The 14903-nt window shown below is 38.3% G+C and overlaps 2 protein-coding genes across 4 annotated transcripts; both read right to left on the reverse strand.

Moving 5' to 3' along the window:
- Positions 1-2856: 2856 nt before the first annotated feature.
- Positions 2857-5413, reverse strand: LOC134617081 (myelin-oligodendrocyte glycoprotein-like). The gene is made up of 5 exons (XM_063462254.1): positions 5277-5413; positions 3564-3941; positions 3385-3477; positions 3195-3287; positions 2857-3112 (listed from the first exon to the last, which is right to left on the reverse strand). Coding segments are annotated over exons 1-5 (666 nt in total). The 5' UTR covers positions 5377-5413; the 3' UTR covers positions 2857-3110.
- Positions 5414-6988: 1575 nt separating this feature from the next.
- LOC134617091 (myelin-oligodendrocyte glycoprotein-like) lies at positions 6989-14223 on the reverse strand. 3 transcript variants are annotated; one of them, XM_063462276.1, is made up of 5 exons: positions 14076-14223; positions 9881-10258; positions 9663-9746; positions 9461-9567; positions 6989-9382 (listed from the first exon to the last, which is right to left on the reverse strand). In XM_063462276.1, the coding sequence occupies exons 1-5, from the start codon at positions 14164-14166 to the stop codon at positions 9344-9346; spliced, it is 699 nt and encodes a 232-aa protein (XP_063318346.1). In that variant the 5' UTR covers positions 14167-14223; the 3' UTR covers positions 6989-9343. The 3 variants fall into 3 exon arrangements, with proteins under 3 accessions (XP_063318346.1, XP_063318353.1, XP_063318338.1); XM_063462283.1 differs by having other exon boundaries at positions 6989-9379; positions 9461-9570; XM_063462268.1 differs by having other exon boundaries at positions 9461-9570.
- Between the last annotated feature and the right edge of the window lie 680 nt (positions 14224-14903).

Raw genomic sequence — 14903 nt, forward strand, 5'->3', positions numbered from 1 at the left:
ATCTGATGGTACTTCTCTGTCTCCAACACCACCGGCTGAAATGCAGTTTCAAACCATGGCAGAGCCTCTACCGTGTTTCACAGATAGCTGCAGACAGTCCTCCATGCATATTGACAATTATTTAAACCAAACATTTCAAATTTGGTGTCATCACTCCATAAGATGTATTGAAACTGTATTTTTGTCCAGTTCTTGTGTAATTTGCCATGGTTCAGCTTTTTCTGCTTGTTTCTTGGCTTCTTGACAGCCACTGAGACCATATCTGATGAGGGCTTCAGGAAACAGTAGCTGGATCAACAGACAGTTGCGTCTCAGGTCCTATTTCAGGTCAGTCTGCTGTAGATATTTTTAGGCCTGCCACTACTTCTTTCATCCTCCACCTTGGCCAGTTTCTTCCAACTCGGCTGGGTGTGGAGTGTTTCCTTTTTAAGCATAAACTGCACAACCCACCTAGACATGCCAAGTTTTAGGCTAATAGTCCCTTTGGGACTCAGCCTGTTTGTACAAAAATATTATTTTATGTCTGTCAAACTGACTAATCGAGGTTTTGTAATAAAAGAAAACGTTAGTTTAGAACAGAAACAACACAGACATGTTGTCTCTTGACTCTGGGGAGGACCTGGGAGGAGTGGAGGCTGCTGGTCCTTTCAGACTTTCTGACTTGGCTCTGTGATGCTCTTTTTTTTTTTCTTCCTTATTTTCTCTTTCCCTTCCCTTAGCCTTGATCTCCCCCTTGCTTTGTGCGGACCTGTGTGGTACAGTCCTGGGGTCCTCCCTTTGAGTCCACTCCCCTGTCCTTTGCCTGGCTCTCTGGTGCTCAGGTGGACACCTTGGGGAACTGATTGTCATGTGCCAATGGGGGTGTGCTGCGGCACACAAGTCTGGTGTCCCTCTTGGGTTTCAGGTCTGTTTGTCCCTCAGCTTGTGCAGTTGCTATGGGCCCCTCTCTTTGGGTGCCCGTGGAGTATCGGTGTTTAAGCTCTGCTGATTCAGGTGATATTAATGGGAGTGGAGATGTCCTCACAGCATAGTTTATCACACTGAGTGCTCTTGTCTATGCTGGATAAATGTTTGGTTCCTCAGTCTCATCATGCTGCATTTTGCTAGCCTTTTAGGGTTGTGGGCATTATTAATGTCATGTATGAAGCCGTAATAACTGGGGGGCATGAAACAGCAGTCTGAGGTCATCTGAAAGATACACAACAGAACAGAAATACAAAGAACACAAACATGCACAACTTTAATTTGGCACAACAGCAGAAAGAGTCAGCTCTGAGATTAAACAGGAACATTCTTTGAAATAAATTAAAAAGCACAAAAGTGGCAATAATTAAATAATAATATAATACTTTTATAGTAGAAGTCAGATAAAAAATATTTTTTGAGATGACAAGCAAAATAAAATTTGATAAAATAAATTTTACAGGAAAGTTATTAAAAGTTAAAACAAGAAGAAAATCAATGAAATCCACAAATGTAAGAAATACAGTGATAAGGGGTTTTTTCTGGTTGCTGTGAAAATTACATTGATATTAGTTCAAGTCATTGCTTCAGTGTTTGGCTTTGTGGCAAGAAAAGGTTTTTGTTCAGCAGCTGTTTCTGCTCTCTTAATCAGATAGAATAAAATGAGACCAAATTTGAATTAGATTCATGATCACTGAGCTATTTTTAATTAAAATTTTAATTCAAATGTATAATCTTTTAATAGAGTCTCCATAAATTATGTTTTTTGTTACTTCAGAGGTCTTTGGTATCCTTCCAGTCTTCAGTGTCTCCAACATGTTTTTCAACTCAGTTTCTACTTCAATCCTTCCACATGATGTGTGACTGAACTGTTCCCACTGGAAATGTCTTTCCAAGGCTGTGGGTTGGAAATATCCAGTAAACTGTGACCAATAAACCAGCATGTTCATTTCAGTTCAACACAGTGAAAACCACGGAGGACTTTCCCACTTAACCTCCTAAGACCCGAACTCTTCCACGACATGCTTTTTTAATTTCTCTTTGATATTTGGGCTGATTGGGACCCGATGAATGTAAAAATAAAGAATTACCAGATTTTTTCTTTACCTGATTTTTGTTTCTAAAAAAAATGAGAGCCACATACGAGCATATTGATTTAAAATTTCAATAGAACAGTGTTGATCTCCAGACTGAACTTCAGTTCTCTAATGAAGTCCAAGCAGTCCTCCAGTGTTTGACAGAGAGCTACAAGTGAAAAAAGAAAGTACAAAGAGGATGAAAGAGATGAACCAAAGAACAAAACTGAAACGACATGATAGAATCACATTCAAACTAGCCTCTAGTCTCTTATCCAGGTCACCACACCCTGAACCCACTGCTCCACCCTTCCCCTGCAGCTGAGCCACAAACCACACCACAACTATAAAGAGGTTAAGCTTGGACATCGCTGCTGGCACATCCTCCTTTGAGCCTTTGAACTCAAAAGTTAAAAGTTGCAAGAAATATTCAACTAGCGTACAATTATAGAGGATGAACACATCCATAGAAATTGAAACCGTTTTTGTAGCTGGCTATGAAGACGTGCATTTCTGCTGGGTTTTAACATGACAGTCTGTGAGGGCTGACTTGAGTAGATGAACTGCAGTTTTGGGCATTTTCACCCCTGGGGACTGCTGCTTGGCATTACCCCAGTGTACATGTTGGTTTTTAAACTCTTATTAGGGTTAGATCAAAATAATGTTGCTGACTAGAAATAGAAAAGAATTTAACCATTGGTTTTAGACTGGCTACTTCACTGGATCTGAATCCAATTTAAAGAATAACCTACATGTGGCTTGTTTCATATATTTACTATTAGATATCCGGATTTCCCACGCTGTGTTTTTTCTGATACAACACTTGAGTCTTCACCTGAGGTCGAAGTTTAAATCAGACTCCGTTTATAGAAGTGACCTTATGATCGGTCTCAGTGCTGCTGGGCCAAGTGCCTTCCTGTGGCTGCTGGTTTGAACCTCCAACCTGACTATCAGGATCCAGCAGAGCCAGAAAAGGTAAATCTCCAATGCTCTCAGGTCCATTAACACCAACCCTCCTTTGAGCACCTGGAATTGTTATGGTTGGTTTGGGTCACTTCGTCGCCTTGATGCTTCTGTTGAAAGAAGTTGAATAATAAGTCAGTCTGATGGCACAAGAAGCAACAACATGTTTGTGTTTGCTTGTTTCTGATGTACATTTTGTTTGACGGTGAGAGAAATACACAGTGACAGCCACAACCGACACGAAGGCAGTAACTACGACAATCAGAAAGACCCTGGACCGACCTGCTGATAAATAAAAAAGAAAAAAAATGAACAAGGTCACCACACAAAAAATCTCACCCTAACAAAAACAATGCAGAGAAAATGTGGATTGTTATCTCACTATTTCTTGGAGACACGTCACGAGGATCTGGAGTTTGGAAGTTTCTAGGATACACCGGACTCTCTGTTGTAGAAGTCTTAGCGTACTTTGGATCTATAATATAGTAGAGTCATGATCTGTTCACCTGAAAGTTTGGAAATGAGTTGAAAACAAAAGAGCACCAAAACAAATCTTCTCACCGACTACAAGTTCAACAACAGCAGCTTTCACTCTGCTCTGCAGCTTGGGGATGAAACATCTGTATCTGCCGTTGTCTTCCTCCGACACGTTCAGGATCTTCAGTGAAATGTTCCCGTGTTTCATGTCGTCCATGAACAGCTCCGTCCTCCTGAAGTACGAGGCCATCTTCATGTCGGGGACCTCCTTCCTGTCCCTGTACAGGTGAACGTACTCCACTCTGCTCAGCCGGTCCGACGGGTCGGGCTTCAGGTCGGGTTTGGACCACTCCACCGTCAGACCCTGGACATCGAACATGGGCGCCAGGTGGCACGGCAGGATGACATCATCACCCGGAGCAGCGATGATTGGAAGATTTGAACCAATCACCAGAACCTCACCTGGAAATATGGAAAATTAAACATCTTGAACTCCACAGACCCCTGTAGAGTTACACACTGACGATATAAAGGCTAACAACAGTTGGCTCTGCCACTTTATAGTGTAAAGTGAAAACTCTACAGTGATGCGGAGAAATCAAAAGACCCTCTAAGAAAAAGCACTTGGTAATAAAAAAAACCAACTTTATTTTAACAGGAAGATGCCTCTGTTCACAACTCAGGGAGGGGCAGCCATCTGCTGCGAGAGCATAAAGATTTCTACTGAATTATGTTTAACTGTGTCATGGTCACCTTTTTGTTTTTACTGCTGAACAGCTCATGTTAGCATCCTGACATTAGCAAGTCTCACCACTGGACTGCCTTCTTTAATGTGTGATTTTAACCTCAGCAAATAACCTGTTATTATAGGAGTCTGTGCAGTAAATACAGACACTCTGTGGGGTTACTCATTCATTTAACTCTTTTAAATAACAGCTGTCACGTGTGACTGCAGACACAGTGTCAGCTGTTAAATGACTGTGTAGAAAAGTAGCTTGTGGTTCCAGCCTTGTCAACTTTTATTTATTTTATTTTAAACTGAAGACAGCAGCTGCCTCTGGGAGAAATATAAACTTCACACTTAAACTGTTGAGTCATATGGAGCCTAAATGATGTGACACTGAAATATGAGGGGGGGGGGGGGGGGGGGGCTGAATCGTTAACCTCAAAATTAAAAACAGAAGAAGAAAATAAGTCACAAATATCTCTGAGACGAGCCAGAAAACTGAATGAGTATCTTTGAGCAGCTACAGATTCATCTCAGATAAGACACGTGCACATTCATCTTAGTCAGTAGTTTCAGTAGTCAGTAGCGCTGCTTGAATGTGTGAGGGGGGTTTCTTGGTTTCTTCAGATTCAATACTTGGAGTCCTTTATAATACATAAATGTATATTTTCCAAAGCTAAACCTCATTTTCTTTCTTTCAAAAAAGAAAATTAGTTATTTTTGTGCTTTTATGACTTTTGTATGTTTTAAATGTTGCTATTAAGTTGGAAAGAATAAGGTATCAATTACAGATAGCTGTAAATTCCTTAGATATCAGAACACAAAGACACAACACATTTTGAGATAATCATTGGTTTTTAATGGTTGATGTTTATTGATATTAAGCCTCCATAAAAGTACTAAACTTGACAGAAAAAGATTGCTCGTCATGAATGCAGAACTTACCTGTCATCACCTTCAGTGACCCCTGGCTCTACTGAATCTGGCAACCTGGCCCAAACAGCTATTATGTTATGACATTTTTCTTAAAGTTATTTGTTGTGTAAAGTTGAACTAAGATCATTATTTACCTTGAACAGGAGTTCTGACGATGAAAGCCGAGCACAGGATTAAAGTCCAGAGTGAAAAAGGGAAAAAAGAGTCCTCAAAGTGCGATTTGTAGACACACATGATGAGAACGAGCTCAGTCGGTGCCTGAGAGAAGCAAATCTTCTTCCTCCTCTGTAAAGCTGCAGTCAGCTCTGCCTCCTACTTGCTGAATAAACGATGCAGCCCCTCCTTACCGCCCATCTGGTGAATATCCAGGCTGTGACTGGGGAGGTTTTATTTAATCACAGTGTTCACGCCTTAAATCTTTTAGCTGTCACAGTCTGACTCTCCCTCATTTTATAACTGGATTGGCTTTTAATTAGTCTCATGTTTCTAAAAACATGTGTGTTTAGTTGGGATTGATTTTTATTTGGGATTAAAAGAATCTTCAGTTTCTTACTGATTGAATAATTAGAAACCTTCAGATATATCAGTATAAAGAAATGTTCAGGGCCAGCTGTAGACACGATAACTGGCGCCTGATATCCGTCATGGCCACCTCATAGCTCAGGGCCTGCAAAACAAGCTTCTCCCCACAAAACTGGATAGATAGAAGCACATCCTCACATAAAACTCTGTGAACTGCCAGGAGGCTTACTCTATTTTTGGGAAGCCTCCCACAGCTCCAGGCTAGATCTAAGCTAAATTTGAGCTTAAATTTATGAAATTAAATTCTTACTGTTCCATTTGAACTAATATATGAGAGTCGCATTATGACTGAGGGAGATGAGTGTAAAACACTGAGTTCATTATTTTCTCAGTTCAGTTCAATGTTATTTATATAGCACCAAATCACAACAACAGTTGCCTGAAGGTGCTAAACATTATCAGCTAAAGATCTTAAAATAATGAGTCATGTGGAATAAAAACCCGCGTGAAACAAGAAACTATTCTTCCCAGACTGTCTTACCCAAGCCTTAATCCTCCCTCTCACATTTTCTCATCCATTATTCTCTAATGTTGCCTAAAGTTAAGTAAAATTATAATGCATGGGGAAAACAGCAATAGCGTCACTCTTGTGAGCAATCATATTTTACTGTAAGTCTTATTAGTAATATGAGTGTTTTCCCCATAGAGGCTGTGAGGGAAGCAGGGAGGGTCCTGACTCACAGACTGTCTTTAAGCTGCATGCAAAGCGAGGAAAACTAGCTCGCCACAGAATGAGAAACTGTACAGGACAACTGTGGCTTATATACCAACAAAAAACAAGGCTTCAGATTCCTGGAGGACAAACTGATGGTTCTGCTTGAAATGGTGTAAAAAAAAGCATGTGTGAGACCAATGATTTTAAAATAGATATTCACTGAGAGCAGAGAATTGAATTTGAGAGGATTTACACACACACACACACACACACACACACACACACACACACACACAGCTCAGCTGCCCACAGATTAGAAAGAAAACAGCTCACACACTGTGGACAGCTGGACTAAACATTTGCTTTATTTGACCCACAGTCACAGTATTCATATAAAAATAAACTTTATTTAAATCCATCTGAGAATAAACTTCATATAAAATCTTCAAAACCGTGAACGTTCCCAGTATCTATCTGTACACAACAGAACAGATGCACAAAGAACACAAAGACACACAACTTTAATTCAGTGCAACAGCAGAAAGAGCCATCTCTTTCAGTCTGTGAAACACAAAACAACAATGGCAATCAAATATGACCAGTTTGATGAGGCGTGCAACACTTTTAATTAGAACTGGAACATTTGTACAAAGTTTCTACACAAAAGCAAAACACAATGAATGTCAAGCCTTAACGACAAATGAGCTGAAATAAATGTAAGGTACAGTTAATAAAGTGCTACAACAGGAAACGAAAAACACAAATTAAAATAAGCAAAAATAATAAAAGACAGATAAAGGCCCTTTTTTTGTAAATATTCACCTACCCAGCAAACATTTTGATGCTGAATAACTTGTTTTTTGGTTGTTTGTTTGTTTTTTTGGACCTGGTTAGAAAAAAAAAAAAAAAACGTGTTCCAAAATTAAATTTGAACTAAGTTGTAGACATTACAGACATTATTTTGATGCACTCTTTAACATCGCCTAGATCAGGGGACTCAGCAAAGACTCCATTCTGAGCTGTTCCAGTCTGTTCCTTAAGATCAAAGTTGGCTGTATGTGGCCCTCGATCTAAAAATCACATCCGTGGCCTGGATGTTGTTGCTTTCTATGATAAGAAATTTTGTGTCCAAGAATTGTGTTCTACTCTTTCTTAATCAATTATAATAAAACAAAATATACAAAAAAATTTGGTCTGATGAAGCCTAAACCATGAATTGAACACACAAACTTCTGAGCCCGTTTCTGATGCTACTCGGTTGACTGACTGATTGGTCGACCACTAGGAGGCAATACTTGTGACAGGCTGACATGTTTAAAATAACAAAACAAATACAGACTTTGTTGACAGGAACAATCGTACTATAGTCAGTTTTTGACCTGAGAGAGGCTCTCAGGATGTTTGCTGGGTATGTTTGAGCTTATAATGCAGAGAGCAGGTACATGGAGCTACATTATGACTCTTAATACAAAATAACCGCTATAAACTATAAAAGCCGCAATAAACAACAACCAGCACAAACAACATATTGGTGCCCTGCCTGCAGGTGTTTGGTGTTCAAGGAGTGGGTATAAGATTAGTCAGTGAAGGATCTGTCTGAGGTCATCAGTTAAAGAGGAATAAAATAACAACTAGGCATTTGTCTCTCAGTCATTGTTAATTTTGACAGAAAAATTTGATGTAGTTTTAGTCATTTCCAGTAAGCAGCTAAACCTTTGAGTCTAAAGTTGACTGTCTAACATATACAGTGCTGCTTGTGTTTTTACCGGTGAGAGTTGCCCCACACGGTTCACAAAGTGTCTGCTTTTCCTTGGCATCAACGTGTCCACATGTCTGCTCTTCTCTTCTATAAGCGTTGATATTTTGTTGCATTTTCATGAGAAACAAGGAGGATGGGAGCTAGCTGTGTCGTTTACCAGAGGTAGATCAAATGTACATGATGATTATGAAATTATTGGTTAACGAAATTATCACTGATAACTGCAACAAAAATTTAAATCGGAAGGATTTCTGTTTGTAGCTTCAGTTTGTAGCTTAAAATGAAAAAATATAGACACTTCTAGTTTTTCTTAGATAAACTGGAGCTCTGTATCAGCTTAATAAATACATTCACTCTGTCGTAGAGATCTGACCACCAGCTAATTTCAAGCTAAATTTGATAAATTAGTTTAAAAATATAAAGTCTCGTGTGAAAATCAGTTAAATGATGTCATCCAGGACAGCTTTTGTAAGTAAATACTTTCTCTACATCAGCGTCATGATAACCGACCTGTTTTGATTCAGACTTGCATTAAACTGATTTGGTAAACATGAAGAAACAAAAAGTCCTGAATGTGGTTTCCAAACTTTATGGTTACATCAAATCCTGTTGATGTTTTTACAATCTTCTGCATCTCCAAGATCCACACTGATAGAAAAATCTTTTTCCAACACACTGAGCTGGAAATGTCCAACAAAACTTTCTAAACAAAGCAGCAAATCAATTTCAGGGAGGACTTCCTCTTTAATTTGTCCATCACTAGTAGCTTTTAGGAAGAATTACTTTGTCCTTAACCAGTAAGGTGTAAATTTTTAATAGTTAGAATTTTAAGGCTTCAAGTTAATACAAATCCATAAAAATAAATATGATCTTCATCCTTCTACATGTTGAGGACAGGAGGTTTTCTTCAGTCTTGCATTAAAGGGTATCCGGGACTAGGAAGTCCTTAAATCCTTAAATGTTCTTTATCTTTGAAAATGAGCTCGATAAATAAACTGAACATGGCTTGAGTCTTCAGCTTTAAAAAAAACAAACAAAAAAACTAGAATCCACTGCCCTTACGATGACCTCAGTGCTGCTGGGCCCGAGTGTCTCCCTGTGGCTGCTGGTTTAAATATCCAACCTGACTGTGAAGATCCAGGAAAGATAAATCTCAAATGGTCTCAGCTCCATGAACACCAACGTTTGCAAAGCACCTGGAATAGTTATACTTGGCTTTGGGTCGTTTGGCCTTCTGAAAGCTTCTGTTGAAAGAATTTGAATACTGAGTCAGTCTAACAGGAAGCAACAACATGTTTGTGTTTTATTTGTTTCTTACTTACATTTAATTTCTGATGAAGGCAGCGAGAGAAATATGCAGAAAAAGCGACGACAACCAGAACCGACATGAAGGTGATGACAACGGCGACCGCAGAGACCCTGGATCGACCTGCTGACATAGACGAGAAATAAACAAGGTTACCACAAATGGACAAAAAAATTCACCCAAACACAAGTGACACAGAGAAAATTTAGACTTCTCACCGTTTGCTGGAGTCGCGTCCTGAGGATCTGGAGTTTGGAAGTGCAACGGCATCTCCGTCGTGGAGGTTTTAGCAAAATTTGGATCTAAAAAGACCATAAACACTAGAGTTATAATAAGCTGATAAAATGAGACTGAAAGTTTGGAAATGAGTTAAAATAATACACAAAGCATGATTCCAAGTCTGAAAGTTCAGTTTGGATTGAACAAATCTTCTGACCGACTACAAGTTCAACAATCGCAGACTTGACTCTGCTCCGCAGCTTGGGGATGAAACATCTGTATCTGCCGTTGTCTTCCTCCGACACGTTCAGGATCTTCAGTGAAATGTTCCCGTGTTTCATGGCGTCCATGAACAGCTCCGTCCTCCTGAAGTACGAGGCCATCTTCATGTCGGGGACCTCCTGCCTGTCCCTGTACAGGTGAACGTACTCCACTCGGCTCAGCCGGTCCGACGGGTCGGGCTTCAGGTCGGGTTTGGACCACTCCACCGTCAGACCCTGGACATCGAACATGGGCGCCAGGTGACACGGCAGGATGACATCATCACCCGGAGCAGCAATGATTGGAAGATTTGAACCAATCACCAGAACCTCACCTGGAAATATGGAAAATTAAACCTCCCGAATTCCCACAGACCCCTGTAGAGTTACACCGTGAAGACCTGAAGATCATCAACAGCCCCATGAGTCTTTGTGCTGTTACCGCAGAAGTGTTTCTGGGACCAAATTAAATGAAACAACTACTCCTCAGTATATTTGGCAAAAAGAACTGTTTAATCCTTCAGTTTAAATGAAGTAGTGACATATCTGTGAAGGTTTTCAGCCATCCAGATTATTGTAGTCAGAAGCCCTTGCGTTAAAGGCTGCCAGAATTATTTTTCCCGTTTTATGTTCATGCAGATGCTTTAACTCTTATTTGAAACACCTGGAACATCCTAGTCACACTGTGGCACTTTGGCTCTTAATAAAACATGTTGGTAGGGTGGGTCAGCGACTCACAGGACCACCTCGAAGCTGAAATACCTGCGACTTCCTGTCAGAATTTAGACCTGGAGAAGCCCTTCGAAGAACCAAAACCAGTCCTACTGTCTTCAACTCAAGTGTTTATGTAAGGAACGTTTGGATTCGGGGTATAAACAAAGTCGTGTCCTTTTTGTTATGTAACATGCAATTTGTTTTTTTTAAATATATGATATATTTTTTTATAAAGAGAGAACGCTGATTTCTTTTGGACTGAAATATCTCATCGTCTTGTTGGATTACCATCTAATATTTATGTCCCACCCCCAAGGATGAACTGTTGCCTGTAACTTTGTAAGCAGATTAAATGTGTCAGGCTCAGCTTTGTGTCTTTAATAAAGAGAAACACTTTGCTGCCTTATAAACAGTAAATATTTTTATTTGTCAGATTTCATTAATGTATCACTTTCATTGGATTATACTTGGACTGATCTTTATTTAAATTTTCATTATGTCTGTGTAAGCTGTCAGTCATCCATGTTCACACTTTGGACATAGAAGACAGACGGTTTGAAAGAGGAGTGAAAGAAGCCATCTATGTCCACTGTGAGCGACCATCTTTGAACAGAGGCGGTGGTTTATGACACCAACTGTCTGCCATCTATAATCCAGTTTTGAGATCCTTTCCAGACACCTTAACGCCCACTCAAATCTTGCATCAGTCGACTTCAATGGGTCACATGATAGGGTGAGGCAAGGTCTCACAGCGGTTTCACCTGAAACATCTGGTGATAATGACCCACACTCTTTTTCACATCTTGGCTCATGTGATGGGGCACATGATAAATAGTGGGTCAACAATCCTCTTAAGGGAAAACCGCCACTATGGCTTAAAAAACCTGGGACTCTCCACAATTTGGTCCTAAAACTGAAGAACCTTCTTGGATGAGAGGTGAGACAGCTTCATGAAACGTAAAGAAATCCAGTCTCTTTTCTATCTAAGCGTAAGCTTTTTACTTTTTTTAAATTTCTTTTTTGTTTTCTGAGCTTATTTTTCCATTTATTTATTCCCCTATGAGCTCTTTTGGTATAAAATATAAGGTTAAATTTACTTTATGTATCTTAGCAATTAGGTGTAAAGAATAAATGCTCAAAAAATTTAAAGATTTGAAGACTTTTGAGATTACAATGAATTTTTATCCTTAGTAAAACTATTTTTTTTTTATAAATATATGAAATCCTTCCATTTAATTATGTAGGGAGGGATAAACAAAATATTCATTATGCATTGCTTAGTTTTAAATCTGCTTTTTGCTTTTAGAGAAGGCTCTTCACAAGAATTCAAATTGAGATCATTAAAACTTTATTTTGCTTTTTTAAGGTTACCTACTTACATTAAGCAATCTCTAATTACTTAATGTAAGTTCCTTTTTCACAGTGGAGTATAAAAACTCTACAGATATACACTTCTGTAATAGCAGGCACAAACATTCACGGGACTGTGTCTAGATTTATAATTATGTATGATGTAGTTTCTGGTGTTTGTGTGGCAAAAACAATGCAACTATTAAGATGAAGTGAAGCTATTAAGTGCTGAGGTTTAACCACTGGTAACAAATTTCAATGTGTGGACATGTTACCGCGATGGCTGCTGAAGGTGACTCCTACACTTCTAGAAGACACTGTGTTCTATCAAGGGACATCAGATTAACTGGAAAAAGAAATCCACAACTTACTAAACTGTCCAATCAAACTGGAAAAAGTTTGAACAGAGTTTATAATGCAATCATACACAAAAACATGAATCGTGAAAAGAAAAATATGAAAGAAATTTAGAATATTAATATTGTTTTTAAAAAACTTAAGAATAATAGTTCAAACTCATTAAATTAGTTTTTTCAGGTAATATTTAATTTATACTATCAGGTTGTGAGTGCTGTTATCATGTAGAGTTACCAATATTACTCACAACAGTGATTCATTAGTTGTAACTCTGATAAAGTCAAAGTAATAATAGACAAGACAATGTCATCAACCCATTGTTTAGAAACTTAGAGCAAGGACGCTTGAATGCTAAATTCCCATTGGGAATATTAAAATCATAATTGTCATAAAATTAAATAAGATTACAACATATACAACTTAATCTCAATCAAATATGGAAAAAAAAAACCAAACACTACAAATCAAACGTTCCTTCTCTGCCAAGACGAACTATCTGATTATGTAAAACAAAGGAGGGATCCATAAGAGGCTACAGGTTAATCGTTTTAAAACAACTAACTATTAATGTGAATCTTCTGCAACCCAACCAAGCATTTGATCATCATACTGAATAATTGTTTATTTATTTATTCATTCATTCATTCATTCATTCATTCATTCATTCATTATTTTTTAATTTATTCATTTTAATCCTGTCATTATTTACTCGTTGAACTTCATTCTCCACCTGATATCCACTGTGATGAGATTAAGCTGAGTTCAGGGCTATACAAGAATAATAAGTATCTAGACTTTGCTTCATTCGTTCGGTTTAAAGTGTAAACATTTCTTGGTATTTTTAAACTACAAAGCTTGAGTAAAATGTTGTTTAGGATTACAATGTTTTTAAATTTAAAAAATGTATTATTAATGTATATATGACTGAACGTGTAAAGCGCTTAGGGGTCTTTAGGGACTAGTAAAGCGCTATACAAATACAGGTCATTTACCATATTCCAGTGCACTTAAAAATTTTTAATTAATGATTTTTGTAAATTGATCATTCGATTTCATTTAACGTTAAAAATAGAAATATATATTTATACAAACACACATACATACACACACACACACACACAGACTAGGTCGCAGCACATTACAGCCGCCCTGATTGGACGAAAATCACGTGATTCAGATTTAAGCCTGAGCCAAAATGGCGGCTCATTCCAAACTCTGTAAATTTCACAGCAACGACTGAGCGAAACGAGTCTCTGAAAACATTTCATGCGACAAACAGCATGTTTAGTTAGTGTATACGTCATTATTTCAGATCACCAGATGCTGGTTTCCCCCGAATCTCTACAGTTATCGCGTCACCGGAAGTGTTGCTAAGCACGTGTGTAAACAGAACAAACATGGTTACTGTTTACATTGTGATAAACTCAGGGTTCTGCTTCATGTCGCTTCAGTACCGGCCTTAAACCTTCACACACAGACATGACACACACAGTTTTAGACTGTTCGGTGGATCGAAATAAAACTACGAAAATAAACCGCTCGTTAGAGGAGAAGTTACCCGAGAATCATCACATTTAATATATTATTAAATGCCAAAGTAATCCGCTGAAAGCTGTCATCGCTTATAATACCACACGACAAAGGAAAATTGATAATAGTTAATTTGGCTGCTTTGATTCATAAAATGTTATTAAACTGCAGCTCAGAGTAACATTTAAAATATCCGCTTACCCTGAACCAGAGTCCACACGCTGAAAGCCGAGCACAGGATAGAAGTCCACAGTGACGAAGAGTCCTTAAAGAACGAGTTGTACACAGACATGGTGGATAAAGTACACAGTCTGAATGAATGAACGAATGCTCCTCTCGACTGTGTTTCTGCCTCCTGTTCCCGAATATTCTCTCTGACACATGTTCTCTCCACCGGTTGCTCAAATACTCTCGGTGTGTTTTGGAAACATGGGCGGGTCTAAACTCCACGCCTCTCTGTGTTGATTGGCTTAAAATGACATAATCAATACGCTTTTCCGGATTCACTGGTATGCTTGGTGTTTCCTTGGTAATATTTGTTTACAGTTCTAGATTTTTCTTTTTTTAAATTGTGGTCAGCGTTTTGTCATGTGATTTTTGTTTTCAGAAAAACATCTTTGCTATGACAGATTGAATTGTTGATAAATGTCACCTGACAACGGATGATTTACATGTATATGTATACATGTAAGTACATGTATATATAAGTATATATCAAAAGGAGGGATGTCACAAGAGTGAATCACCGGTTTACAAAGAGATTACAAATTTCTTGTAAAAGTGTTGCATTTCTTTTTTGGTTTGCGTAACTAACAGTATTGTTACTTACTAATACTATGTGGAGATAGAAAACGCAAAGTGTTTCTACAGACAAAAGCAAAACAGTGAATTCAAACAAAATAAGAAATTGGGGAAATTTAACAAACAATTAAAACAACACATGTTTTGTAATAAATGCCAAGTAAAGGCTTGAAAAAACGTTTTATCATACCATCCCTTTTTTGAGGGTGTAAAACAATACATTTAATG

The sequence above is a fragment of the Pelmatolapia mariae genome, linkage group LG3_W, assembly GCF_036321145.2.
Source record: "Pelmatolapia mariae isolate MD_Pm_ZW linkage group LG3_W, Pm_UMD_F_2, whole genome shotgun sequence".
Lineage (NCBI taxonomy): Eukaryota > Metazoa > Chordata > Actinopteri > Cichliformes > Cichlidae > Pelmatolapia > Pelmatolapia mariae.

Coding starts and splice junctions, on each gene's coding strand:
- LOC134617081 (XM_063462254.1), bottom strand. CDS start 5,376: ATGTGTGTCTACAAATCGCACTTTGAGGACTCTTTTTTCCCTTTTTCA. Junction 3,942..5,276: donor CGTCAGAACTCCTGTTCAAG/GTAAATAATGAT, acceptor CCATATTTCCAG/GTGAGGTTCTGGTGATTGGT. Junction 3,288..3,384: donor TGACGTGTCTCCAAGAAATA/GTGAGATAACAA, acceptor TTTATTTATCAG/CAGGTCGGTCCAGGGTCTTT.
- LOC134617091 (XM_063462268.1), bottom strand. CDS start 14,166: ATGTCTGTGTACAACTCGTTCTTTAAGGACTCTTCGTCACTGTGGACT. Junction 10,259..14,075: donor CGTGTGGACTCTGGTTCAGG/GTAAGCGGATAT, acceptor CCATATTTCCAG/GTGAGGTTCTGGTGATTGGT. Junction 9,747..9,880: donor GATTGTTGAACTTGTAGTCG/GTCAGAAGATTT, acceptor TGGTCTTTTTAG/ATCCAAATTTTGCTAAAACC.